Source organism: Rhodamnia argentea, chromosome 7, assembly GCF_020921035.1.
Source record: "Rhodamnia argentea isolate NSW1041297 chromosome 7, ASM2092103v1, whole genome shotgun sequence".
Taxonomy (NCBI): Eukaryota; Viridiplantae; Streptophyta; class Magnoliopsida; order Myrtales; family Myrtaceae; genus Rhodamnia; species Rhodamnia argentea.
Window position 1 is genome coordinate 6,358,600 of NC_063156.1, and position 27,620 is coordinate 6,386,219.

A 27,620-nucleotide genomic window follows, 5' to 3' on the forward strand; every position below is an offset into this window, starting at 1 on the left:
AAAAGCAAAAAAATTAGATAAAAGCATATTTGGATTGGGGTCCCCGGGCACCGGGAGAAAGAGTGGTGGGACTATCGCTGTGAGACCCTCGCTAGTGGCCGATGAGTGCTGTGTGACCCCGCCGTCGAGGGCCGAGAGGACGGCGAGTGCCGTTTCATCATCATGGGCTATCGGTAGGAGGGGTCATCTCTCTCGCTAACGGCGTGGCCGGTGCATGCCACATCGACAATATGATTTATATTAATCACTTTTCGTGATAAAAAAAAAAAAAAACTTGATTGTAATAAAATCGAGAATCGAAATAAGAAGAAGATCATATTGCGAGAGAGGAAAAGAGAAGAAGATCACCACCATGATGTCCGAAACTAAATTGTCCTGGACTGATTTGCTTCCCACAATTGTTCCAAATTTTTATAAAAGAAGAAGAAGAAGAAGAAAATAAATCCTGAATCGCCTTCCCTTTCCTTCTATGCAGCTCCCCCATGAGAACTGGAGGAATACAAAATTTTCCCTTCTATGAAAACCAAAATCTGAAAGAAAAAGAAAAAGAAAAAGAAAAAAAAAATGAAGCCATTGAATCTTTCATCGGGGAACCATCAAAGCCACAGTGCTCCAGCTTCCTTCAGAGCCGGCACCAACTCCCCCGTGATGTGGGTCGTCATCACCCGGTCCAGCCCTCCGAACAGCTTCCCCCCCACGAACACCGCCGGGAACTGAACCCCACCTCTTCCGCCGCCGGAGATCCTCTCCAGCTCGCCCACCACCGCGGCCTCGTCCTCGTCCCCGAACTCGCGGACCGCCGGGTTCGCCCCGTGTCCCTGCAGCAGCCGGTTCACCACGTGGCTCATGCAGCAGCCCCGCTTCCCGAACACCACCACCGCGCTCTCCGTCACCGCGCGGCGCGTCCTCTCGCGGACGCTCGCCAGCTCCCCTTCCCCCTCCTCCTTCCCCTCCCGCTGCTGTCCCCCGCCGGCCGCGGCGCTACTACGGTTCAGGGGGAGCGCCGAGCGGCGGCGGTTCCGAGAGCCGGCGCCGGCGGGGACCGGGAAGGGCGATGGCTCGTATGAGATCGCTTGTTGCATGATTGGGCGCGTCTTGATTGCGAGAGACTGATCGATGGAGTGAGGAATTCGCGTTTGTGTTGTGTGCGAAGAGGCTGAAGGGGAGGATCATATAAATGGCGGAGGGAGGAGAGAGGGGAAGGGGGTGGGGTGAGCGATGACGTCACGTGACTAGAAGGAGTCGTGCGTCAACGACAGTTAGGCTTGGCTTGGCTTTGTTTTCGGTTTGCCGATGACGTATGCACTTGTGTCCCTTAAAAAAAAAATTTCGATTTTTCCCTATAATTTTTTTTTCCCGCGTGATACTGATGTGGTCAAAGTGTGCCTTATCAAATTATAGTCAACAATGCGACTGATTTTATTTTGAATTGCTGAAATTCGTGGCAGATGCGATTTTCAACTTTTAATTTCGCCGTAGCGTAAGATGGATAGTCTCGATATTGAAGCATTCGGCGCACTTTTTACTTTCTATTTATTTATTTTATTAGAAATAGAGATGCGTGCACAAAATCACGTAGAATTAGTGAATTTACCCAATGACGCCTAATCGCGTGCCACTTCACCGGCTGGTCGCATCGCCATACACGCCATCTTATATTCACAAATTATCAAAGGAAAGAATGTTAAAGGATAATACGCATCCAGCGAGTTATCTTGGGCAACGGAAGAAAGTCCGGCTTAAATCCAAGCCGAATCCCAGGTCGGCCCCGAGGATAAGATACCAAAATCGAGCCGGATGCGGCCATTAAGCGAGGTCGATGTAGTACCAAATACGGCAATTCAGCTATGGCAGGTGCGTCATGACTTGGATTTGAATGCGAAATGCAAGTTGAGGCGTCCGGATAAGCACCGGATGAGATTTTAGCGAGGAATTACGCGAACCGATCGAAACTCTGCGAAGACAGTTAATGAATCGACATTTTATATTTCTTGTGCGATTAATTATGGGAATAATATTTTATTACTTTTTAGTACAAGTCGGAATCACCAAAACGGTGCCGTGGAAGGAAGAGACGTCTTTTCATCGGGTTTTTTGACGCACGGGGCCACGTTATTGCCTGCGTGATGCCTCTCGCCAGCTCCCACGCGGTGCGGTTTTCCACGCACGTTAGAACATCGATTGACCGACAAGGAAGTTGGACCCCTTTTGTACTCTGATGAGTTAGCCCTCACCTAAGCAAAAGCTTTTCACACGTGCATGCGGTGACGTGTACGACAGCGTGTGCACGTTTCTTGTCCCCTTAAATATAAAATCATATTACGGTTTTGCCGATTATCGGCAGTCGTTTCCACACTGAATATTTAACGCGCACGAGAAGGGAATGTGGAAAAACGAAAAGTGGACATGGGATAGCGATCACGATGTGAAAAATACTTGAGCTCGATCAACCGATCTGAAACGAATCGATTTTTCTGGGTTAGGTTTCTTCCTATTCGGGTAATTGATTAAAAGCTGGATGTAAATCGTTTCGGTTTCGGGAACCCGAATCAAATTGAAACACTTCAAACCATACGTTGTCTTCCTCCCAGATAATGCCCTTTGATACAATACGTAGATATTAAATCACATATTCATTTAACAGTTTAAATTTTTAGAACAGTAATAGCAGCTTGAGAAAGAGATCACATTGGTGAGAAAGAGGTGGTTGGTGCTTATTTGTGGAGGAGGAGATGGACATAGAGAATCGAGACGGCAAAGAGGGATCCATCAACAAACATCCTTACCAAAATTGACGAAGGGGCGTAAGGCCGTCATCGGCCATCAACACGTATGCCATCGTCGGTCATTAGGGTTTCTTTTATTAGGATTCAATGCACAATCAAAATCGAAGTAAAATGTAAAGCGAAAAAGAGAAATCGAGATATGAGATTTTATCATGGATCACCCTTAAACTAAAGCTACGCCCAGCAGAGGATTCTACTATACTCAAGACATCGCACCTTTCGTTACACCACTCAATTAGTAACGAAATAGAGTTTATATAACAGTAGCTATTCACAAGCCCAAACTCAAACTACTAATGAAAAATTATGAACTTAAATCATAAAAATCCTTTGATGTTCAGGGAGTGCTGCTCCCTTGACACCCCCCTCCCCCTCCCCGTACCCTCACCCACACAACATCTTTGTGATAGAATCATGGGTAATAATTCAGGTACTTCACTAAACAAACAAGTTTAAGTTCCGAAGAATATGAAGAGTAAAAAGTTCGAGTAACTCAAATGTCATTAGGCGTGTGGGGCTGGTGGATGGGATCGAGAAAGTCCCCATCCCTATCATGTGTGCCGGCTTCAACCCTACTACTTCCTGCATCAAACGTGACGGGAGTACCCCGGTTGAGATGGGTCGTCGAGGTGCATTTTGCCATCCCTAGTGCAATGAATTTTGAACGCAAACAAAGTTCTTTTCTTTGATCTTACATGCTGTCGAAATACATATACGAAACACATTGTTCGACGTTCGAAACAAAATCTTTGGCTTTTGCAGTTTAGCAGTCAGGTTGTTGAGCTGGCTTTAGCGATCCTCGACCAATTACCATTTTATGGGACAATTCGAGGGCGTACTTCTCTGCATCCGATTAATGTGTTCCAGATTTTACTCTTTGAGCTTTCTTAAAATTGCTTGTTATCTAGCGAGTTAAGCTGAGATCCCATTTTCTACCACTTTAAAGAATCTCTTAGGACATGTTTGGTAACGATTCTGATTTTTTTGTTCTGTTCTCTTAGAACAGAAAAATATGAGAAATTTGTTTGGTAACGTAAATGATTTTATTCTCAAATTGTCCGATTCTGTTCTCGGAAATAGAATTGGAGCAGAAACAAGAATAAAAGGAAAAGTTGATTTTTTGTTCCAAAATCACTTTTGAGAAACAAGACCAATAAAGTGAAAATGCTCAAAGAAGGCTCTCACTTTATTCCCTCTACCAAAAAAAAAAAAAGAATGAAACTTTGGGAAAGAATGCTTGGCCAGCCAATTCCCCTCGCTCGTTCGTTGCTCCTGTCACTTGGCCGGCCGGCTCCACTACCATCGTATGCCCCGATCGCCCATCGTCCTCGGTCAACCACCATCGTCCTCCACCGTCCCCGGTCGACCATCGTCATTTGTCTAGATTTGTCTTGCATGAAAGTGCTTTAGAAATATTATTTTTCTCAATAAATAATAAAAAAAATATTTCATGAAATAATATATCAATAGCATGAAATAAATAGATTAATTGGTATTTATTTTATCAATGATCCTATATGGGTTGTCTTAATAATGATAAAATGTATTTTTTTTACTTAAATAAAACAAATTACGAAGAGAAATTGTTCTAAAGTTTGTGCAATTATCAAATTCGTTTTAATTCCTCAAAATTCGTAAAGTGAATGGAATCAGCCCAACACTTTAGGCACATGAGTCGCATTTAGATGGTTGAGATTTCTAGTTGATTTGACAATTTTCGTGTACACCCAAATTAAGTTCTAAAAATTGGGGCCCCACTCGCCGGAAAGAGATTTGACTTAGGCGCAGAAATTCTTCCTCGAGGGGTTGGCGCGAACTTTGCCAGGCTGGCTCAACTTTTTGACCGGTCGGGCGCGGGGGAAGGAAGGGGGAGGTGACGTCAGCTAGTGCGCAAGGCAAAGCAAACTAACTTCTTCTACGTGGTGCGGATATTACGCAATCTCACACGCACAGGCACCATCGGAACGGCGACCTCTCCTTGTCTGCCACGTGTCTCTAAATTCCGTTTCCTCCGTATTGCTGTCCGCCATCGAGGATAATGTGCACGATCGGACTATGCTTTTTAACTTATGGGAAAATGTCAAAAAAGTTTTAAATCTGTTGCATTAGTATCAATTCAATTTTAAATTTTTTTTATGAAAATTAAGTCTCAAACCTTTTACATTTATTTCCAGCTAAGATTGATCGAATTGACTCAATTAGTACAAATGTAAAAATTTTAGGACTGAATTGGCAATAATCCAAAAAATTTTGGATTCGGTTGGCACCAATAAAAGGTTTAATACTGAATTGGTACAAATGTAAAAGATTTAATACTGAATTGGTATCAATAAAAGGTTTAGGACTGAATTGGCACCAACGCAATAGGTTTACAACTTTTTTTTAATACTTTTTTCCTTTTTTAACTTTTGGAAATTAATTTCTTTTAAAAATAAATATTTATATCACTTAAAAAAAATGAATAGATGAAAAATGCTTTCATCGCCCGAAAAAATATTTCGATATGAATTGTTATCCATAACGAAAGGATTTTTTATCGTCTAATTATTCTAAGACATATAATTTACTATTTTTGAGAAAATATGTTTCCAATAATTTATTTTTCGATAAATAAAATGAAGCCTTAAACTCGAAATAAAACAACAAAAGACTACGGTAAAAGAGTTTCGCGGACCGGCCGATTTGGTCCGTGAAAATGTACCTTACTTGTCGACCAACGACCGCCGATGTGCCTTTACTTTTTGATGTACCAAATACATATATGAGATTAAGTTTTGAAGATTAGTTTGCAGAATTCACATCAATTATCATCCGACGTCTATCTACAAAAGAGCCCTTTCTTTTTCAAAGATGCCGATCCTCAATTTCCCATCTAAAAACTCAAAATTATAGGTGAGCATTCGGAACCGATCAAACCGGCCGATTTGATCCGGTTCCCGGTTCCTAAAATTGAAATTGGTGACCTAACGATTCAATTCCCGATTCCACGGGGTAGCCGGATAGACAATTTTATGATTAGAATTCAACTCTTATAGTTCAAGAATTTAAAAACCCAGAACCTTTTCAAACCCTAACTAGTAGAAAAACATAACAACACAAATATGAAAAATACTCCTTGAGAAGTGAAACGTGTTGCATGACTTAAAAAAAAAAAAAAAAACACGCAACTATATAAAGGGTTACCGATTCCGGAAACTAAGAATTGGGGCCATCAATCCGATTCCCAATTTCGGCGGAGAACCGAACAAAAAAAAAAAAATCGTCGGTCGATGAAATTTTGATATGGATTCCCCACATCTTCACGATATATTTGACTAATATTTTTTTTTTCAGATGTAGTCAAATTAATATTAGATGATAAATTCTCAGTTTTGACCATCCGCGCGTGCTGACAACATCATGACGTAGCTCCGCCACATCTCCAAATGATGAATTCTCGCCTCGTCTCTTTCCTTCGTCCCCCAAACAAAACAGCTTTTGTCCTTTCCGGTCTAATTAGAAAGGTCGTACCTGCTTTTATGGCGTGGTCCCACTAATAATTCCAAAAGGCTTTCCTAAGTAAAAACTTGATAAAATGAAATAAAGAATCCTCCATACACTTTTTCCTTAAGGAAAAAACCTAGAATAATCTCAATGCACATAGTCATAAGTAAATCAGATGATTTTGAAACATCTAAAAATCACGAGATCAAGCATTTGATCCGAAAAGGGTCAAACTTTCATTGCACGAGGAATTTTTACAATGAAGTTATGGCCCTCAAACTTGTGGTCTTAATAGTATCTAAATGAATACAATTATAAGTAAAACTAGGTGGATTCGAAAGCTCTAAAAAAAAAAAAAAAACACAAGATCTAAGTATTTGATTCGAAAAGGGCCAATCTTTCTTAGAATCGGGAATTCTTCATTTAGAATGAAGTTTCGGCCCTCAACTCGTGCTCTAAACGTTCTCAAACACTAACAGTATCTAAATGATCGGTGGTCATAAGCACATTAGATGATTTGGAAGCTCCAAAAGTCACAAGCGATGGTTGAAGTGCATATCGCTAGTGCGACACAATTTTCAGTCGCTTTGAACACGTGTTATACGTCATGGGATGTCGGGACAATATATTATGGTCATCTCTTACTTTACTTAGTCCTTTTGCATGAGAAAAGAAAGAAGCAATGACATGAGAGGCGGACAATGGATCCAACGCACCAATGTTTGACAATGCTTTGCCATGGAAGAAAAGCGGACGTCCAATTCCTCCTCAAGCGTGGAAAGACAACTTCACTTGGACAGATTTGTGAACTGAACTGAATCCCACTCATTTTGTCATGGCATGGGAAAAAAAAAAAACCATGGGACTACGAGCCAATGGTATTCTTACCGAAAACGTTTCGGGATTTTATTGTGTTAAAGTTCCCCGCATCATTTAATACGAAGTTCATATGCTCTTTGTATACGTGCGACATCTCTTCATCCAGTGCACATTCTGACGAAGGCAAGGTTTTGCCCGATTTTTTCTGCATGCGCGGACTCCCAATTTGTCAACTTTCATGTGTATTTATGTGCTCTTTATATGGGCATGGTATCCCTCCACCTATTGGTTCGAGTTTTTGGATTACACTTTCCATTAAATCGATTGCTCCAACCCAAATCTTGAAAGTACGACGTGTACAAAATTTGCACCACATGTGATTTTGAAGTTTTTATTGTCCGTTGTGACAAATTTGGATGCTTAGGTCCTTCGCCACGTATGCCATAGTAGCTAGGGACCATTAGCCAAGTAGAGAGAAGGAAAAAATTAGCAAGAAAAGTCTTAAAATTATACCAATCTAAGTATCAGCGCCGACAACGCTCCACGTCAGCGCCATCCGGCAAAAGTTAGCAGGAAGGACCGAATTAACACAATGCAAAAGTACCCGAGCATCCTAATTTGTCACCATGGACAACAAAAACTTCAAGCCAACGGTATTCTTCAGCACCTCTATAACGCGCACATAGTTCATCCAAGCACACTATCCTTTTCTTTTCCCCCTTTTTTGGTGATTCCGCACCCGTTTTTCCTTCTGATTGGAAGAACCATAAACGTTTCGGGATTTTGTTGTGTTAAAGTTTCCCGCATCATTTAATACAAAGTTCATATGCTTTTTATATACATGCGATATCTTTTCATTTTGTGCATATTCTAACGGAGGCAAGGTTCTATCCGATTTCTTCTACACTCGCGGACTCCCAATTCGTCAAACTCCACGTGTATTTATGTGCTTTTTATATGGGCATGGTATCCTGCCACCTGTTGATTCGAGTTTTCCGATTACACTTTTCATTAAATTGGTTGCTCCAAGCCAAATCTTGAAAGTACGACGTGTACCAAATTTGCACTGCACGTGAATTCAAAGTTTTTATTGTCCGTGGGGACAGATTTCGATGCTTAGGTACTTTGTTAGGTATACCATAGTACGTAGGAACCATTGGCTATGTAGAGAGAAGGATGGAATTACCAAAAAAGTTTTAAAATTATATCAATGTACGTATTAGCGTTGGCAACGCCACGCCAGCGCTGTCCGGCAAAAGTTGGCTAAAAGGATCGAATTGGCATAATATAAAAGGTTTAGAATTGAATTGATAGAAGTATAATAGGTTGAAGATTTTTTTTTGGGTAATTTTTCTGGAGAGATGAGAGGAGGGAGAGACACAGATTGTGGGCGACAGAATCATGCCAAGAGAAGCAAATGAAAATGTGTGTGTGATTGTGGAAGGTGGGAACCACCTAAGCATAAGATTTGGTTGCGGACAGTAATGTAATGGAAGAGGAACATCGTACGACCACTCATGACCATGATCGCACTGGAATCACTCTGTGGGAAAACGGGCCTCCAGAGGATCCACAAATTTCAAAAGCTTCTTCTCTCCGCTGTTCAGCCCCCTCCATCTCTGCCGGTTTTTGAGCCCGCGACCCACCCCTCTTTTCCTTTCGGTCAAACGTTTTTTTGGATCAAATGCTTTTCTAAACTTTCTCGTGACATGGTGTCGACGACCATTCCTCGAGAAATCTGGCCTTGACCCTCTGTTCGGCGAGAGGCTGAGCGAATCGCCACCCGCCCGAATATCGGAGAGCTCTTGCGGGATTCTCATGCGGGTACTACATGATTCCTGACGATCTTGTTCTTGCCTCAACCGAGTCGATCACCACCGCTGAACATCGCAAAGCTCATGTAGGATGCTCATGCGGGTCCTACACGGTTCTGGCGACATCTACCTTCTCCGAGTACTTAGTTCTGGTCCATTGATCTAGGACGAAGTTTCCCTGTCAAACGTTAGCGAGACATCCTTACCCCAACTTGTCTCCTCCTCTAAAATTCCTTGGAGGAGATTCACATCCCCATAGATTACGGAAACGTCGGGATTGACCTCAAATCTCAACTAACATCTAGAACAAGCAAACTGCTCAATAGTATAACTCTTCAACAACGTTGACTTCATTTTGTAACTGAAGGATGGTAGCATCGAAGATAATCCACGTCTCTATCCGGACAGACTGCGAGGAAGTACGAACCTTTCCCGTTTATAAGGAAATCACGTGCTCATATGTCCCTGCCTATATGGTACACTGGGATCACAAGCTGAGCACTCATCACAGGCTATGGCGCACGACAAGCACCGGATATTTGACAGCCGACATGCTCACCAAAACAATAACGATCAAAGTCAGTCCATTTCGAGTGATGATTCGCCAATCTAAAACTCTATGAGTCACCCCCTTACTGTTTCAATGTATGAAAGCTGAACCAAAATCAATCACTGAAAGAAGCGCTCAATGTGCCGAATCTGTCGCCTCACTATGACAAAGCAAGTGATCTGTTAATTCTTCGACCTCTTCAACAAATGACTCGCCCTTTCAACCAAAAAAAAGAAAATAAAAATAAATAAATAAATGACTTGCCCATGCACAATCACCTCATTAAAGCAACGAGCACAATCAGATTAAGGAAAGCACCGCCTTCCTCGGTCCTGGTGAGAAAGAACTGCCTTACCTTATTGAAATTACGGAAACAAAAGGACAAATAAAGGGAAAAAGGTATCCCCTTTGAAGCTTGTCTGAACAGTTAATATACATCCTCCCGAGAGCAGTACTTTTCCAGAGTCAAGCAGGTCTAGAAAATTTGCTTGGCGTGCACAGTTGGATGTACTCTCATAATTGGACGACTGGAGGATGAAACTAACCATATTGAAAATTAACTGTATTTCTTCCTACTGGTTTTGCTTTCCAATTCCATGTCCTGGAGATTAAGCAAAAGATCGTCTGAATTCAGGAAAACCTTGTTGTTCGAATTGGAAATAGTATGGGCAATTTCTCTTGAAGCTTCAATTTTCCTCAAAGTGATAAATGCAGGATTGTTGGCTATAGCTTGACCGATCAGCTGAGCACTAGTGGCCTCACCCTGTGACACCAAGAGGAAATAGATCGATCAAAGGCCGATACAAAAGAAACATCCACGAATAGAGGTAATTGAAGTAGCATCGAACTGTTGTTGTATCCCTAAATGAAACCTTTCTATGCAAGTAGCCTAGGCTATTTCAACAGGCCAAAATACTCCGAGCTGAATCTTGATTCATACCTGTGCTCTGATGACAGCACTCTTCTTGTCTTGTTCAGCTTTCTCCACGACAAATTTAGCCCTTTCAGCTTCTTGTGCAGCCACTTGTTTGGCTTCAATCGCAGCGGTGAACTCCTTTCCGAAAGTTAGACTAGTAATGGACACATCATCCAACGCAATATTGAAATTAGCTGCTCTGTCTGTCAATACCTTCCGTATTTCTCTACTGACAGCCTAAGACAGGAAAACCAAATTCTTAGCAAAAAAGTATTAGTAAGGTATTGACAAGTATGGGCCTTAACAAAGGGAGAAGCAACAGAGCCTCTAAACACTACACAGTGCTTTTGTGTTAATGGAACTCCACAGATGCCTTACTTTAAAGGCCCATATCACCTCAAAAACTAGAACAGAAATAATGTCTATATGGAGATAACCAAAAATCACAAATGTACAAATTTCAAAACTTAAAAACTTAAGTTTCATAAGGAAATAAAATCTGCTCCGAGGTTTCAGATCTTATGATCCAAGATCCTAGAATCCAGAACTCGAATTTAAACATCAGGCTTTGCTACTATACCAGGCACATGCCAAATCAAGGATAGCCCGATAAAGGGGGAGAGGATATAAAATAGCAAAGGTGCGTACATCAATCACATTTTCAGTAAAAGAAGCAACATCAGCTGATGATTCAAATCACCATCAGCTTCTCACTTTTTCTGGCATGTAGATGTGACATTGAAAATCGACTTGCTGAACTGAAGAGAACCAAAACAGCTTGTTACCTCTCTTTGGGTAATAAGTTGGCTTGCATTGTACTGTGCAACCACAGCTTTCAAAGTTTCATGAATAATCGACGGCAAAACCCTCTCATTATAGTTTTCTCCCAGCGCACGGTAAATTGTAGGTAATTGATCAGGTACAGGACGAGTTAGGACTCGAAGTCCAATTTTCACCTACATGAAAACAGATGCTTGATCATAAGCTTTAACATTCAAAATGATTCTAACAACAGGTGATGGATTTTCGTGAACAACGAATCTAATGCAAAAGATTCTTCAGCGATGGCTACGGGTTGCCAAAAAAAAAAAAAAACACAGAACAAGATAATAAAATCTGACAGTCACATGCAATGGAAAATTGCAGCAGAAGCTCCCACAATCTCCTTTGTTTTTTTTATTTTTTGTGTGTGTGCGTGTCAACAATTTTCTGAACTCCATCAGCACAGATCAAGCAAAAGAGCTCTCTTATATTCATTTCTGGCATTAATCATGCCTAATGCTTCTACCTCAGTTACAATGTGTGAGAAAAGGTTCTACATGCCTTCAAGACAACAGTTGGTTGCCTTTCCTCATTTGGTTGGGGAAGATGTGAGTTATTTCCCAAAACAACAATAATGTATAAGACACTAGAATGACGGAGACACCAGATTTGACCATCTACAGGTTAACCTTACATGAAAGCCAATGTATCTCCACATTTACGTCAAATGCATTGAGAATTGTGGCCGGTAGTGTAATCAATTGATAACTAGAACTATTCTTTGATATGAATTCACTCTGATTCGAACACAATAGAAGTTAATACTTCTACTGCTATTACTAACTAAACGACACCTATGGAGAATATTCCGACTATCCCTGATGCACGTATGATGGTCAAGAATGACCTGCCAGACTTTTCACAAAGACCCAATATCGTCATGATCAGAAAATTTCCTCAGATTACAACGTGGCATTATATAAATGAGTTGAAAGAAAAAAATCATGTAGATACCTAATCTGCCTAACAGTGATGGCGTATTACCGATAATAAGCAACAACAATTACCATCTGAAGGTCCCGACTTCCCGAAGTACTCTCGATCAAATTTGGTCGTGCTCGCACATCGTAGATAATTGCTCTCTCGAACCATGGTATCATTAGGTGTGTCCCTTCAGGATAAACCTGTAAAATTAACAGTGAGTTCAGCATGATGAATTATCCAAACAAATCTCCATTTAGAAAACCATAGGTCTATCATTTATACACCTCTCCCCTAAATTAGTCATAAATTTGTAGTTCAGCAAGCTCTAGCACCATCTCCTGATTCCATGCATGCTTACCTTCTTGGAACAATTTTTTGATCTAGCACCATCTCCTGATTCCATGTATGTATGTATGTGCGAGAGAGAGAGAGAGAGAGAGAGAGAGATTTTAGCATAAAACTATTTTTTCACGATATTAAGCTGTAATGAATAACCTTGTCTTTAATACCAACTAGGCGGTTGAACATAATGGCTCTATGCCCTCCCTCGACATTGTAAAGACTGTTAGCGGCTCCATACAAGCCAAGACCACCAATCACTCCCAACTTGAGCAATGCAGATGCTGCCCCACCTCCTGGCATTTTTGGAACTTTCATATTGTTGAAATTCATCTTCCTATAAGCACGAAAAGTCCCAACATAAATTCCTGCAAAGATGACAAACCTTGCATCCATTTACTATTCCCATAAAGCCAAAAAGAATGAATTCAATCATCTGAAAACCCACCAGCCAAAGGAACAAATAAATTAGACAGTTCAATTAAAAGAAAAGTCCACTTAGGGCCAATAATTCCCATCTTGATCAGTAGTACATAATGTTTTTTGGGCATAAAACCCGGCATGAAAGGAAACCAAATGACAAAAGCAACACCCCAAAATGCCCTCTATTATAGTGAAGCCAAAGATCTTTCCAGGCAACAAGTTGACATTCTAACCCTAAGCTAATCCAGAGGACCAAAACCACTTCCTAAGAGCATCCTCCTCAAGTCCACCCAACATTCCACAAACCAACCATCATAAACGACGTATTGCCAGCACCCCTTTTCAACTTATTTGGTGATTGGTGGCATCATGAGCCTAAGAAGTACAAACTCACTGAACCGACGACCCCGGCACAACACAGAACATAACACAACATATTTTGACTACATCTAGCTTCAAATACTGCTTCTCTGGCCGCTGAGCAACTATGTTGAAATAAGATTCCACAACAAAATAACGAATTCATAACTCAATTCCGCAGACCCCATAATCGAATGTCCCCGAAACCAGAGGTCAGCCCAAGCACGAGGATTCGAGCTCGATGCTCGAGTTTTTCATGTGGGGCTAAACACAACTCCACCTCAGCGAAACTTAAAAAACTGTACCAACCCCATTGGTTCTCTAGCTCAAAGTAACTCACGCTCAGCAACCAAACGGATTTCAACGACGCCAGCAATTGCAGATTGAACAACATTCACAGAAATGGGAGAAGCAACAGGAACTCACCTGTACCTTGCGCGGTAGAGAGAAAGGGAGAGCTCTGTAGGGTTTATGGCTCGTTGGAAGCAGAGGAAAAGGGTTTTAGGGTCACACAGAGGGAGAGAAAGAGAATGGGCTTGTGGGCCTGGATTTGTATGGAAGGTGGGCCAAGTTTAGTTCTTTAAAGCCCATGAACCCAACTATCTCCAAGCTGTTGATTGAGAGCTAATAAGCTGCTAAGATAATTATGACCATAATCCAACGAAAAGAAAAAACCAAGAACTTTGAGCAAATTTCGACTTGTAAGAGGCGAGGCCCGAGTTCGAGTCTTGATATAGCACACTAGGTTCTTATTTTGGTAAAACAGTCCATTTTCGTACAGGTGTTCGTTCGGCGTAAGTAGGTCGAATCTACTTAGGACATCGTCGATTTCATTCAACTTCTAGAGTTAGGTCAATGAAATTGCAAGAGATGAGTATTATGTGTAAGTGGTTACTCTAATAGTCAATTGCATGTGTAACGTTAAGAGTTTTGTGTCCTTTTAGTACTTTTTGCTCTCGCCGTTGTATTTGAAGCGGAAAACAACTCGAGTGGTTCATGAATTTTTGCTTAGTGTGAAATGCTGTATATGAAATTTTAATTAAGGGACGTGGGTCATAATATTTTTGGTCAATAACATGGGTCACAATATGAAGATCCGCATGTGAAACTTCACAGAAATTCCAAATTAATCATTTCTACATTCGTTTTGCTCCGTGTCCCCTCCTTCGCACAAAGCAAGTCTTAGGTATTGCTCGAGGCTAGAGGCAACCTATAAGTGAGTTCGAATCATCTCGACCCCTCGGACGAGGCCTAATTTGTTGTTCAAGCATAAAAAAGAAAAAAGAACCCAAAAAAAAACAAAAAAATCCCACGTTGAATGTTATCGTATCGAATCGAATCGTATCGAGCCGGACTTTATAACTAAACAGCCTTCTCCAGGCTTTAACTTAGCCGGTGTTCGAGCCACTGGGTCGAGCGGGCTTGGTCAGATCCTCGTCGTGCCCACAAGCCACGACAAAGTCTAGTGAAAAAAGAGAAAATTGTGAGCTCGGTACGGAAATTAACCGGAGATGTACGGCATTGACTTGTAATAACTTCATTTTTTATTATTGTTGTTATCTAACGCTATATATTGCTCTGTGGGAGACAGAGACGCACCACCTACAACGACAATATACGGATTATTCTTCGTAATATATATGTTATATATTGCTCATCTTTGTCTCTGTCTTTTACGTATCGGACACTTTTTTACACGAACTTTATTTCAATGCAAAAAAATGGTTCTTAAACTTTTAATTTATCTAGTGTGGCCTTAAATTTTAGCCTAGCGTGTAATTTGATCATTGAACTTTCATATTGTTTCAATGTTGTCTCCGAACTTGAATTAATGAAAAGATAATATTCAACATTTTCATGTAGCTTAAGGAGTAAATTGAACATGTAAAAATTTAGTTATGACATTGAGCAGATTAGAAGTTCATAAATCACATCGTACATTGATGTAAAGTTTAGGGATCAAATTAAATAAATTAAAAATTCGTAAATCACATTGCATATTGGAATAAAGTTTAAGTACCTTTTTTGTATTATTATCCCTCTTAATTAAGAGTTGTTGGATAAATCCAATCACGACATCGAGGATTGGTCTGACACGATTAGGAGCTCGACATGGAATCACATTGTACATTTTTTATGTAACTCAGAGAGTAAATTAAACATGTAAAAGTTCAGTTATGACATTGAACATATTAAAAGTTCATAAATCACATTATACATTGGTATAAAATTCATGAATCATATTAAATAAATTAAAAGTTTACAAATCACATTAAAAATTCAGTTATGATCCTGGAATTTTTCGAACGTAAATTTTTACTTCCCTTGTAGTCTTCGAATAATTTTTGCTTCCCGACATCTATAGAAAGCAGTTAAAGTTGTACAACTGCAAAGTAAAATTTAAGGACGAGATTCAACAGACTCGTAAAGTTTAGAGATCACATGTGCGTTTTGATCACTAATGCGGTTATTTATGCTGCGAACAAGTTGGGACACTAGATTCATTGAAGCAAAATTAATTTATCAAGATTTAATCACTCGTAGTGGTCCAGATTGGATGTATGTAGCTATGCCTAAATAATAATGAAAAAAAAAATTGATATACTAAATTTGGTACTAGGTGAAGATTTAAGTTGACCACGTCATGGAAAATTTATATGTGGGGCTGCCGATGTATATTTAGGTTATTCGAGCTATTCTTGTACCAAATATCATATGAAAGAATGTTGGCTAACACATCAATAGAAATTTCCCATTTTATTATATTATCTACGCATAAGAATTATACGAGCTATTCTTCGACGTATAGGCTACGCAAAAAAGAGCAAAAAAAAAAAAATCACAAATAAAGGGAAAATGAGATATAAATTATTTTGGAATCAACTTATGTTTTATTTGGTGCTTAGAATGAATAAAGAGAAATTCATATATGGACGTTTCTAAATAATTTTTTTTTTTTGAAGGTTCGGTAACGTACATCTATCATTCATATTAATGTTAGACGTAATTTTCATTTTAATGGTAGATGTTGGTTCCCCGCAGCTAATTGCAGAGTAACTAGTATTTTATTGATATAAACTTGATGCTCTATGATTAGCTAGGATCGAGAGGGAAAAGTACCAAAAAAGTCCTAAACCTATTGTATTGGTACCAATTTAGTCCTAAACTTTTCAATCGAACCAATTTAGTCCTAAAACATTTTCACCTTGGTATCGATTCAGTCTATCCGCCCAATTTAGACCAAAACTTGCTAATGTGGACGCCGATCGTTCTACGTGGTATGAAAACGCTGACATTTTTTGTTACAATTTTTATATATATGTTTTTCTTTTTGAAGTTTTTACCTTTGTAGACGAGGCCAGCCCTCGCTAGTGCTCGACCATCGACGTAAAGGAAAAAAAAATGGAAACAAGAAAAATACATCAAAAAATTATTGCAAGGCTATAAAAAAAATGTCCACGTTAGCATTGGTCGTGCCATGTAGGATGAATGACGTTTACGTTAGCGAATTTCGGCCTAAATTGGCCGAATGGACCAAATTGGTACCAATGTGCAAATATTTAAGGCTAAATTGGTTTAATTAAAATGTTTAGAACTGAATTGATACCGGTGCAATAGATTTAAGACTTTTTTGGTATTTTTTCCTATAAAAATACCCTGTCTTTATATGTATATGGATATTAATTTCCCGTTGAAAAGCCTGATCTTTAACATTGTCAAGTTCTTATTCACAGGAAATGCCACTAATGCGAGGCCTGATGCGCCTACTCAAACAGTGTCCATTTTCGAGTTTTGTTCACGAATCACCAATATATATATTGAACGAGCGATTTGGGTCATCACATGGATATTTCACACATTACAGATGTCGTTTTATAATAAAGTTGAAGCATATGGAGGTTGAGTTTTTCGTGCAACGTTTGCATTATGCGACAACATACGTGACCACCCACCCCCCAATCAAGTGATATTAGCTGATGTTTAGTTCGATAATCATAACAATCCTTGCCCTTTCTTCTCCGGTAGCTTCAATTTTTTTCGAGAAAAATTGATTTATCGGTACTAGAGCATGGATCAAGAGTCCAGATTCAGCTTACACGTGAGAGCGAGCGTTACAAAGTAGGCTGTCCCGCACATAATGTCGGGATTTTGCCTCTTCTTCTTCATCGTCCCCTCCGTTATCGATTCCGGTGTTCACCACCTAACCGAGGTACTTTGTTCGACTGCGGTTGCAGATCGGTAAACGTAATAACATTGGTGTTTGTTTGTGCATCGATCATCGCTCCTTTGTTGATAACTTCATGTCCTGATCTTCTTGAGTCGGGGGTTGTGCTGGTTGTCCTAGTTTCTCAGGAAGAGGAGGGGAGAGTCTCTCAATCAAGCTCCGGCAAACTTCAAAATAGGTCAGTCGAAGATGCATCTGAGATTAGCCTTTTGCCACGTAATAGAGTTTCACTTGCTCCAACGTTGTTGTAGGACTATGTGTACTTTGGTTATCATGACATTTAATGGAGATAGTTTGCATTTGTTCGCCTGTGTACGTTTAGAATGACGTCAGTAGCTCATCTAAAAGCACCAATTCTTACAAATTGTGTGGCGTCTATGAATAATTTGTAGGGCGAACAACTAACTATAAGGTTGTGAAGAAATGACGAAAATGGGGCTCATATCGCTGCTTCCGACGATTTCGGAGATACCTATATTGCGAATATGCTTGACGGAGGCCGTGGCGGAGGCTGTGGCGAAGCTCGTTTCTTCGGTGCAAAGGCGCGGTGGAGTTCGCGGAACCGACTTTTTCGTCTGCAACTCAAGTTTCTCCAGCATCAGGCTTGAATCCAGGCTCCGACACCTCACTTGAAGCGGCAGATGGCGGATCGTTTTGCACGGCAAAGGTGGAGAAAAGAGGATAAATCTCTAGAAACTAGTCATCAATTTGGGCTGTCATCATCCCCGGAGAATACCGCACATGGCCATCTCATAATCTTTGTATACTGATTGCATGTTCTTCCTTTTGGGTTGACAAATTTTCAGGGTGTGGTTCACTTAATTTCGAGGGACGGGGCGATCCACCTCAACGTCTTCATCTCGGTGTTGGCTGTTTTTTAATGTTTCTTACTGCCTCTTCTTAGCCATGTGCTTGGGAATCGCCAAGGTAATAAACGTACTGGAAAATGATAAAGAGGATCATTGCAGTGCATATTATAAAACGAACTTATGTCCTCACACGTTCATGGACTCCAACAATGTGGAGCTTGAGCATGAACCGAATCAGTCGCCATCGTGATCAATCATTTAACGGCGACGGGATTGAATGGTTTCAATGGAGTGATCGATGCGATCGGTTTTGTGCACAGATGGCAAAATGGAAGTCGTGGGAAGAAGAGACTCAAACCACTTGAGCATCAGATTGTTCGTGGTAAGCTTCGACCTCCACTACTGGTCATTGTCTTCATGATCTCACCCCATAGGTAGAGTAGCAATTTTAAGATGCAGATGTTCATGTTCTGATCAAATGAAATTACTCGAGCAATTTGTTGCTCTTAGAGTAATGCAACTAGAGCTGAGCCAGGATGCAGAATACACGATTTCGATATACTCTCGGCATTACTAAATTTGCTTGCAGATCCAAGCAGATTTCATTTTACACGTCAAAGTCATTTGGGCGGCGACATCTGGAATTCTGGAGTCTCCATCCTCTTTTACTGTGGCCAGTGAGCTCGCCGTAATTGTCAGTTAAGAATTAAGTATCTCGTTAACTACTACTGGGAGCGCATCAGACCTATCAATCATCAAAATTAGCAATTTCATTCACATGCCATGATACCTATATATGTTGCAGAGAGACATCACTCTTGTTCAATGGATTTTCTCTAGAACATGTTGCAGAGATTGCCGTCACCCCATCCATATATGAATTGAACTTGTATTCTTACTATTTTATCACTAGCATACAGAACTAAAATTGTGATAATGTTGCCCAAAAGAACCGAACTCAGTCTGGCCATTGATTTATGCTATTGTCCTCAAGTATGCTTTTGGATTACTGACTGAAATGATCGTTTATAATCTTTGTTCAAGGTTTGTTTTATCCTGACCGTTTGGAGGGTCGATATCGAAAGCTGATTACTTCACTCTCCATCACGGATTCATCACGCTAAGAGGATGTCTTCTTCTACCTTGCATTGGCAACGCTGTGGCGAAGATCTACTTAATAGATGTAAATTACAAAAGTCCTTTTACTTCATAGTTCTAGCGATAATGAAAATGCGAAATAGGTAGTTGTAAATCATCACCTCCTCATTCAATGACTAAACTGTGTTCTTCATTTTCACTTGCTCCTAGGCTAATATCTCTGGAGGTAGGCTAATATCTCTGGAGGTAGCGATTTCCAATTCCAGAAGTTCGTTAATAGAGCTTTTGATGATGATTTCAGAAAAGTGGTCGAAACCAGGTGAGATATTGTCCCCCAGTATTGTCAGGCTTCAGACTAGATTCTGCATCATGACTGACGAAATGAATGAGATGCTGTCATCCTTTTACCGAAAGGACGAAGCAATAATGACCATTCTTGCAGATTTTGGATTTGGATCTTCTCCATATTCTTCATATTTTTCAGAGCGCACGGTAAGACAATTCCTTGCAATATGCACGGAGCTTATGAATAGGTTGCAACTCCCATTGAATGTTCAAGTGAACATGTATTCAATTCATAGAACTGCACTCCAAGCCAGAAGCAAAACTATCCATTGCTGGACACTTTCAACCAGATTTGAGTGCCGAGTTCTGCAACTACTACTGGCTTCCTTTCATCCCTCTTGCGGTACGACCCATAGTTTGTCATGTTACTTTGTTCTCTGATGAACGGATCCGATCAAGAAAACCCTTTTCCTGTTGCTTAGGCTTCCATTCTTCTTTCGCAGATTGTCCCAGCTGTCAGTACGAAGCTCCAAGTGATAATAACACAAATGTCCGTGCAGAGTTGCTCTGCGAATTCTGTGACTTGAGGGACCTGTCTTGTGAAGCCCCGTGACGACTTATTCTGGTTCGGACAACCTAAATGGCTTCTCCTTCTCATCCAGTTCATCATGATCCAGGTTTGGATTGCCATTGTTGTGGCCCTCTCTCGTTACTTCACCAAAAAAATATAATGAAACAAAGCAAGCGATTTAGCTCTCATGTAAAGTATAAAGGGCTAAAAAAAGGAGTGCCTCCGTGAGTCTAGCGCGGCTGGCGGCGATGGAGAATTACCAGAAACACATAAGACAACTTCAGGCATAACATTTGTCCTTTGATTTGGCTGCAGAACTCCTTTCAGCTGGCGTTCTTTGCGTGGACGTGGGTAAGTCTCTTCGAGCAAAGGTTGAACTTTGAAACGTCTGTTTCGATTGTTAGCTGATCCTGTTTGCAATAACAGTATGAGTTTGGCCTTAGATCTTGCTTCAACCAAGAAACACAAGACATTGCCATGAGGATTTCTATCGGTGTGGCAGCTCAGATTCTGTGCGGTTACGTGACATTTATCCCTTTACGCAGCCGTCTCGCAGGTACAAACTCACGGATCCTAGAGTCTCATTCACGTCACTCATGGTTCATTCTAGGATCCAGCCTAGAGAAACAACGAGATTGGTTTTTGTAGAGTAGAGATATGCAGTGCAAGATGCACAATGACGCGTGTTAGCAATTGTGGAAAAGTTATGTATAATCGTTTGTGATGTGTCTAAGCAGATGGGCTCCGGGATGACAAAGGTGGTGTTTTCGGACCGCGTGGTGGAAGGTCTCAAGAAATGGCACGAGGATGCGAGACGCAGGCTTTCAAAGAGCAGATCGATTTCAACCATAACCTCTTCAAGGCTATCTTCAGCTGACACTTCGATGTCGGACAAGTACCCTCAAAAGCAGGATGATGAACTTACTTCAGAAACCGCCGCAAGCCCTCCTTCTAGGCCCATCAATGTCACCAAATTGGCAGTGCATCGATGTCGAACTCATCGACACATGAAATTACCGAGGACGACAGTCCAGTGATCATAAGCAAAAGGGTTGTTTATGATGGGGAGATCTCCTTGGCCAGCAGCTGGAAAGGCTCGGGATGCTTCGGAGATCGTACTCCGATAATCGAAGGAGATGTCTCTGATCAGTTCACTGGATTCGATCAGTGACGTCAAAGTGGGATGCGAGTACTGTTCATTCTGTATATGGCATATAGCAGCAACTCTTAAAGTACTCTGAACGGTGAGAAGTGATCTCTTTTTCCAGGTTCCTACATTCCTACATGTTCTTCAGATTGGTCCGGTTTACTTCAAATGAATATGGTCTCTCTTCATGAAGACTTGTGTGCTTCAGAGTCTTAATTGGAACGATTCCGAAATGGGCCAACAGAATGGTGCAAAGCTTAGTATTGAAAATGGAGTTTGTCGGGTTACCAGATCCAAGGTCAAGTGCTTCTGTCATTTTAAATCCTTATTTAAAATAAGATTCATAAATTCTTATTCGAGAGAATAAGAATACTTCAAACCTTTATTAAAAAAAAAATTTACTTGTCACGAAAGTACAATTTAGCCGCAAAACTTTTAGAGGCACTTTGGTGAGACCTCTTAAAACTTCCCGTGCGCTTATCGTTTTAGAAAATTTGGCGCATTTGGAAACTTCATTAATTTTCCCCTGTTTTTTTTGCGCCCGCGCGAAAAAGAATTATCAAAGGAGGGAGAGGGAATCGTAGAGCGCACAAGTATTTCCTCAATCTCCCTTCTTCAGCGGAACTTCCCCTGCAACGACGGTGGAGTGAAAACTGGGTGATGTCTTCTTGTTCGGTCTCTGAATTTGAGAGAGAGAGAGAGAGAGATGATACTACCGGTAGCGAAGTTAGGAGCCCTCGCTGTGAAAACCTTCAGCAAACCCATCGCCAATCGCATCAAGAAAGAAGCCACTCATCACCCCAAGTTCAGACAGCTCATCATCAATCTTGCCCAGGTTTATTTTTAGTCTCTCTGTCTCTCATTATCGTCGACAAAGATGCCTTCTTTACTTGATCGTCTCACTTGGGTTGAATCATATTCTGTTGTTCTCAGCCTTGAATCATTAATTTCTGCGAGCATGATACTGGGTTTTGGACCTTTGGTCCTGTTTGTTAGTCTGGGACATAGGAGGCTTTGTGTTCTGTCTGTAACTTTTGAGCTATGTTGGACTGCCAGTGGTAGATGATTGAATACCCTTATTTGTTTTCAATAAGGCAAATCACAGGTTCACCACACAAATTCAAAGGCGCATTTACGGTCATGCAACCGATGTTGCCATACGGCCCTTGAATGAAGAGAAGGCTGTCCAGGTTGCTGCTGATCTTGCTGGTGAACTATTTGTGTTCTCGGTAGGTTCTATGACTTTCCCATTTCCAATTCCTCCTCCACACGTGCTGGCGATTGAATTTTGTCGCCATTGATGCTTGCGGGTGAACTTATCACGAGAGCTACGATGGCAACAAAACCAAGTAAATTTTGTTTGTGATTCCAAGATGTGAATAAGAATATTTGGGTGGTGGCCTGTCCACTAATGTTGCAGCCACAAAATCATTTGAGATTACATTCTATAGTTAGTTTTTGCTTTCAAGAAGGCATGGAAAATGTACTTGATCCAGGAGTGTGTTGGACAATTTAGGGAAATTACTGCTCAGGTGATTATTTTATGCTTTTCTTGGCTTTCAAGAGATTGTCATGGTTAATAGTTTTGTACCAATTGGGGTTACACGGAGGTTCTGCTGGTTTTCCTTAAAACAGAAGTTCCTTGTGAAAAAAAAGTTTGCCTATTTCAACTGTATTAGCATGCTTTTGTTCCCTGTGACCGTTAAGAAAATATGGCGGAAACACATTTTACTGGTCATTCTACCTTTTAGCTGAAGCTAGATAAGTTCAATAAATATTTGTAGCCATTATGAGCTCTCTGTGTGATTTACTTGTATGTTCATCCTTAGCAGAATTGCTTGTCAAAATGAAAGGCTACAGTGATATAGGGTGTGTTTTACATAATTTTCATTGAGGACTTCGTTTTTCCTCCATTTGGAGATTGCTCCTACAGGGGATAGATCTGTCTAGTTAAATGCTAAATTGATGACTCCACCAGCTGCAAGCATATGCAAGATACTGATTTTCTCACCTTATGATCTCCCATTTTTTGGGTCATTCTCGCGTCCTCAAATGATTCTTGCATTTCCTCAGGTGGCCGGAGCAGCTCTTATATTCGAAGTCCAAAGAAGTTCTAGATCAGAGGCAAGAAAAGAGGAGTCACGCAGACAGGAGCTAGAGGTATCCATCAATACGTTTTCCTTCTTGCTTCCCTTTTCCTCTCTCTCTGGTCTTGGGTGATAGTTGTTGTAGAGGTTCTGTGAGGCATGCCTATCAATTTGTTTTAAGCTTCATATGCCTGTGACACTGAGCAGCTGAAGAAGCATGCATATAATGTCAGAAACTTTCTTGTGAACCGTTATTGCCCTGAGACTGGCAAGTCACGGCCATTAACTGCTGAAACTTCCTTCCATAACTTTGGCAGGACTATTACTTTCACATGGTAGTGGCGAAAGCAAATTTATTGAAGAATGACAAATATGTTTGTTCTGGTCTGAAAGCAAATTTCTTGAAGAAGACAAATAAGTTTGTTCTTGTCTGACAAAGTTGCTTGCTACATCATATATATAGACGTCAATGTGCTCTTTTTACTTCTTCATCCATTGTGTACCATGGTGTAGGCAATGAAAAGGAGGGACGAAGAATTAGCTAGAGAAGTTGAGCTGCTTAGACACAGAGTTGAAGAACTTGGACTTGCCAAAGGACGTGGGCTTACTGGTATAAGGCAAACACGCACAACTGTAAATGACAGAAGTTGAGCTGCTTAGACAGAGTTTTGAAGAACTGGGACTTGCCAAAGGACGTGGGCTTACTGGTACAAGGCAAACACGCACAACTGTAAATGAGAGTACAAGACCATCTTGATCCCTGTACTCATAGCTCACATTATAACTGACCAATTGTGTACTCAAATATAGAACTGCTATCAGCTGGCTGGAGTCTTGATTTTTTGTATTTTTTATTTTTGTGGCTAATTTGGTCAAAGAGATTAAACTAGATTGTACTCAAATACAGAATCTATGAAGTCTGATGTGAATAATTTCCTTCTTTCCTTTTGCTAATATTTCTCCTTCAATTTCTGTCTGTTACTGTTCTAATGCCTTTTAGAGGTTTGCTGGGGAGCTGTTTGATTTTTACCAATGTCGGATTACAAATTTTTATGGTTCTTTTTACACGTGTTCTGTGCTCAGAAGGCTTCGGTGGGGATTCTCTGAAAAGGGTTTGGTTAGTTGTTACTAAATCCTGGGAATTTGCATTCATTATATATGTTTGCGAAACAACAGAAATCTCAAGGTCAGTTGCAATGAAAATTATTGGGATTGCTAGATGACAAGGTGCTTTTGACATGTAAAGATGAACACTTTCATTGATGAAAGCTTATAGTTTTGACATTTGTCTTATTCTGCATTTCTAATGAACATGAAAAAAAACTTTGGCATTGTTAGATAGGACAAGTGCTTCTCGTAGTACATAATTCCATTGTTGGCGTTCCTCATCATCTTCTTCTACTCAGCAAATATCTAAACAAGACAGCTACAAGCGGAAGCATCAATGGAGCAGATTTTGGAGCTCTTGAGCAAAACAATCTATATAAGTGGATTCAAGCTTTTTGTCCAGTAAAACTTCTCTCATCTTGGCATGGTTCTCTCTCACTTCGCTCCCGTATGCATCTCCTTCATCCATCACTGTCCTCACAGCCTTACACACAGATTCCTTCATCAGGTGCCCATCTTCTTCGCCTTTCTCTACTTCGACTCCGACCTTCAAGTTGTTGGCCATCATCCTCGCATTGAATATCTGGTCGCCTACTTGCGGCAATAGCACGAGCTGACACTTGTTGATGAGTGCTTCGATGATCGAGCTGCTTCCGCAATGCGTAATGAAGCAACCAATGGCTGGGTGCTGAAGTATCAACTGTTGTTGGACCCAACCCCCGTGGACTGTACCTCGTCCTTGGACCCTTTCTTCGAAATTCTCGGGCAAGGCTTCCTCAATTGACGATGTTCCGAAAGGTGGCTTGAGTGCTGCTAGAAAAGGCAACCCCGTAAGTTCTAAACCCAGCAATAGTTCTTGGAATTGATCCTTCTGCATTGTGCATTCGCTTCCGAATGCACAGTAAATCACTGAGCCAGCCTTGAAATCTCCTAGCCATTTGACCCATTTCTCATCTAGGGCAGAACTCGGTGGCTCGGGTATGACTGGTCCAGAAAGCAAAACAGGCTTCCCGAACTGGTCTTTCAGGTACTCAATATAGGGCTGCTCAATTTCTCGGCATGATCTAAAGCTCAGTATGTCGGACTCAATATATCCAGAGAACATGCGATCCGAGAACCTGACATTGCCTCCGAAAGTCATGAATCTTCTTGCAATCAGGGCTCTCGCCTCATGGAGGTGGAGCTTGATTGATGAATTTGGGAAGCCAGCAGGGGGGACCATGTAGTCGGCCTCGGTTAACTTATGCGCGGAGAGGTGCCTCGCTGGAGATAGGGTGTAGCTGACAGTCACGGGACTGATGATGCAATAATGGACTGACTTGATCCCTAGGTCACGTGTGATGGCGGGCAGCCAGTGGGTGAAGTCGTGGAAGACAAAGTGAGGCGTCAGGGTCTGAAGAACTTGGCGAACCGTTGGCTCGGTGTGGTCCATGGCGGTCATGATGAGCGGGTGGAGTGGGTAGGCCACGTCAGAGGTGGTCTCTGCACCGGGAGGGAGTCCCTCCACGTGAGGGATGGTGATCGGGACGAACGTGATGAGGTCGGGATGGAGATTGACGTGCTCCAACTTGGCTCGGGTCTTGGTAGGGACGAGGAAGGAGATCTTGTGGCCTTTCTTGGCTAGCTTGTTGGCGAGGTGAAGGAATGGAGTCAGGTGGCCCATTGCCAACCAGGGGTACATTGCAATGTGCAGTCTTGATTCACCCATGATCCTGGCCAATCCAACAGAGAATCAAAGAAAGTACGAGGTCTGTGCATGTCGTTTCCAATAGCCTGAGTAGAAATGGTCATGTTAAGGAGTCGAGTGAATGCTCCAGGATCACTTGTCTCAAGCAAAACTTTGCAAGGATGTTGCATTTGAGGATTGCTTGGAAAAAAGAAAAGCAATATGAACCCCAACAATGGCAGATGATTATATCATAAATCTCCCCTATGACATGGTCGTGACTCGTGACCACTTTGATCCGAAAAGAAACATCAGATCACGAGCTATCTTTGAGATGATCTGACTCAAAGTCTCGATCCGGTCACGTAATGTCGTTTTACTTTTTAAAGACAACCAAATGGTGGAAAGATGGAAAAAGGACTTAGCTCATTTGATAATTCACCTATTTTTTAACCGGTATTCTATATCAAGATTCGAAAAAAAAAATGATGAAAAAATATAAAACATCGAGTAGTTCCAAAATTTCCCCTTTTTTCTAGGAATTTTCTGTAAAACTTGAAAACAGAGAATTCACGCAAACTGTCAATATCCGACATTCGATATTTCGACTTGGGATTACTGCATATCCATGGCATTATCTGAAGTTGTACGCAGGGTGAGATTGGAAGATAAATGCAATAGAACTGGAGCAAGATAGAACCGAAACACAGATTCGCCGGAAACTATCAAGGAAAGAAGGAGGAGGAAAAGCAAGAAGAATACCTGTTGGACAGAAATATCAAACGCGCAGTAATATCTGTAGGACAAGAGGACGATCAAGAGACTATTAAAAGGAGGAAGAGGGAGAGAAAGAACTGAATCCGTTATGCTGGCTATATTTTCTCCAAATTTTGTGGAAACAGCATGAGGTGCGGTCTGTCATCTGTTTTTGCTGTTGCTCCCAACTCCTTCATAAATGCTTTCCTCATATATTCGCGTAGTGGGTCATTTTCCCAACCAACAGGTCACTCAAAGTCTGTGAACTGCGTGATTCGAGGTGCGTAGGTGAGCATATCTCCACGGCTCTGGTAACTAACGATGCAACTTACCACAACCGCGCTCCATGAATGAACACTCGAAGCCTTCAGCCTCCTCCGTTCCGGACTCCGCAGGTTTTCTGGAATCAATCTCCTCCTCTTCATGTAACCATTTTTCATGGTTATCATTTGATTCTAATTTGAAGCTCCTGTCGTAGTTTGACCTCTATCCGTGCAGGTTTAGGCTTAACCGAGTTGAGAAGAAACCAACAGAGAGAAATTCTCATGGCTGGCTTCAAATTCACATACCAAGGGATTTTCATGCACTAAGGTCAATTATCTGGCATTCTGTCACTATGCATGAAAGACAACT

The 27,620-nt window shown here is 41.2% G+C and overlaps 6 protein-coding genes and 2 long non-coding RNA genes across 21 annotated transcripts in view; 5 read left to right on the forward strand and 3 right to left on the reverse strand.

The window, feature by feature from the left end:
• Positions 1-27,620, forward strand: part of LOC115746805 — a 959,385-nt gene that overhangs the window by 140,164 nt on the left and 791,601 nt on the right. The window lies entirely within an intron of this gene.
• Positions 362-4,483, reverse strand: LOC115754516 (glutaredoxin-C9-like). The gene is made up of 2 exons (XM_030693549.2): positions 4,475-4,483; positions 362-1,127 (listed from the first exon to the last, which is right to left on the reverse strand). Exon 2 carries the CDS (start codon positions 1,080-1,082, stop codon positions 597-599), a length of 486 nt encoding a protein of 161 aa, XP_030549409.1. The 5' UTR covers positions 1,083-1,127; positions 4,475-4,483; the 3' UTR covers positions 362-596.
• Positions 9,709-13,771, reverse strand: LOC115754518 (prohibitin-1, mitochondrial). Of its 9 annotated transcripts, XM_048282117.1 has the most exons (7): positions 13,066-13,264; positions 12,610-12,790; positions 12,198-12,314; positions 11,154-11,324; positions 10,393-10,605; positions 10,019-10,215; positions 9,709-9,969 (listed from the first exon to the last, which is right to left on the reverse strand). In XM_048282117.1, exons 1-7 carry the CDS (start codon positions 13,101-13,103, stop codon positions 9,966-9,968), a joined length of 921 nt encoding a protein of 306 aa, XP_048138074.1. In that variant the 5' UTR covers positions 13,104-13,264; the 3' UTR covers positions 9,709-9,965. The 9 variants fall into 9 exon arrangements, with proteins under 9 accessions (XP_048138074.1, XP_030549412.1, XP_030549411.1 ...); XM_030693552.2 differs by lacking the exon at positions 13,066-13,264 and adding an exon at positions 13,663-13,771 and having other exon boundaries at positions 9,709-10,215; positions 12,610-12,821; XM_030693551.2 differs by lacking the exon at positions 13,066-13,264 and adding an exon at positions 13,663-13,765 and having other exon boundaries at positions 9,709-10,215.
• Positions 12,518-25,212, forward strand: LOC115754479 (OPA3-like protein). Of its 5 annotated transcripts, none has more exons than XM_030693490.2 (6): positions 12,518-12,560; positions 22,072-22,206; positions 22,466-22,600; positions 23,445-23,531; positions 24,865-24,945; positions 25,074-25,212. In XM_030693490.2, the coding sequence occupies exons 1-5, from the start codon at positions 12,528-12,530 to the stop codon at positions 24,925-24,927; spliced, it is 453 nt and encodes a 150-aa protein (XP_030549350.2). In that variant the 5' UTR covers positions 12,518-12,527; the 3' UTR covers positions 24,928-24,945; positions 25,074-25,212. The 5 variants fall into 5 exon arrangements, with proteins under 5 accessions (XP_030549350.2, XP_048138107.1, XP_030549349.2 ...); XM_048282150.1 differs by having other exon boundaries at positions 25,061-25,192; XM_030693486.2 differs by lacking the exons at positions 24,865-24,945; positions 25,074-25,212 and adding exons at positions 23,972-24,075; positions 24,173-24,412 and having other exon boundaries at positions 12,531-12,560; positions 22,070-22,206.
• LOC125312532 lies at positions 17,378-17,942 on the forward strand. Its single transcript, XR_007199178.1, has 3 exons — positions 17,378-17,446; positions 17,582-17,639; positions 17,883-17,942. It is a non-coding gene; the product is annotated as an uncharacterized LOC125312532 (long non-coding RNA).
• On the forward strand, positions 18,272-19,388 carry LOC125312529. The gene is made up of 4 exons (XR_007199177.1): positions 18,272-18,388; positions 18,591-18,652; positions 18,860-18,947; positions 19,315-19,388. It is a non-coding gene; the product is annotated as an uncharacterized LOC125312529 (long non-coding RNA).
• On the forward strand, positions 19,598-21,622 carry LOC115754503 (MLO-like protein 6). 2 transcript variants are annotated; one of them, XR_007199174.1, is made up of 6 exons: positions 19,598-19,687; positions 19,811-20,056; positions 20,157-20,330; positions 20,540-20,575; positions 20,668-20,780; positions 20,962-21,622. XR_007199174.1 is itself a non-coding variant. In XM_048282154.1 (6 exons), the coding sequence occupies exons 3-6, from the start codon at positions 20,322-20,324 to the stop codon at positions 21,099-21,101; spliced, it is 315 nt and encodes a 104-aa protein (XP_048138111.1). In that variant the 5' UTR covers positions 19,598-19,687; positions 19,811-20,056; positions 20,157-20,321; the 3' UTR covers positions 21,102-21,622. The 2 variants fall into 2 exon arrangements, 1 of the variants encoding a protein (XP_048138111.1); XM_048282154.1 differs by having other exon boundaries at positions 20,651-20,780.
• Positions 24,900-27,527, reverse strand: LOC115754478 (cyanidin 3-O-galactoside 2''-O-xylosyltransferase FGGT1-like). The gene is made up of 2 exons (XM_030693484.2): positions 26,994-27,527; positions 24,900-26,338 (listed from the first exon to the last, which is right to left on the reverse strand). The coding sequence occupies exon 2, from the start codon at positions 26,271-26,273 to the stop codon at positions 24,900-24,902; it is 1,374 nt and encodes a 457-aa protein (XP_030549344.2). The 5' UTR covers positions 26,274-26,338; positions 26,994-27,527.

Bases quoted from the DNA above. Each gene is read 5' to 3' on its own strand.
- LOC115754516 (XM_030693549.2), bottom strand. From the start codon at position 1,082: ATGCAACAAGCGATCTCATACGAGCCATCGCCCTTCCCGGTCCCCGCC.
- LOC115754479 (XM_048282149.1), top strand. From the start codon at position 12,528: ATGTGCGAGAGAGAGAGAGAGAGAGAGAGAGAG. The intron at 12,561-22,071 runs ATTTTAGCATAA...AGAGAGAGAGAG, and splicing joins AGAGAGAGAGAGAGAGAGAG to AGAGAGATGATACTACCGGT. The intron at 23,532-23,971 runs GTATCCATCAAT...ACCATGGTGTAG, and splicing joins CACGCAGACAGGAGCTAGAG to GCAATGAAAAGGAGGGACGA.
- LOC115754503 (XM_048282154.1), top strand. The intron at 20,576-20,650 runs GTAAGTCTCTTC...TTGCAATAACAG, and splicing joins CGTTCTTTGCGTGGACGTGG to TATGAGTTTGGCCTTAGATC. The intron at 20,781-20,961 runs GTACAAACTCAC...GTGTCTAAGCAG, and splicing joins TTTACGCAGCCGTCTCGCAG to ATGGGCTCCGGGATGACAAA.
- LOC115754518 (XM_048282115.1), bottom strand. From the start codon at position 13,103: ATGTCAACTTGTTGCCTGGAAAGATCTTTGGCTTCACT. The intron at 12,791-13,065 runs ATAATAGAGGGC...TCGTGCTTATAG, and splicing joins GAAAGATCTTTGGCTTCACT to GAAGATGAATTTCAACAATA. The intron at 12,315-12,609 runs GTTATTCATTAC...TTAATTTTACAG, and splicing joins TAGTTGGTATTAAAGACAAG to GTTTATCCTGAAGGGACACA.
- LOC115754478 (XM_030693484.2), bottom strand. From the start codon at position 26,273: ATGGGTGAATCAAGACTGCACATTGCAATGTACCCCTGGTTGGCAATG.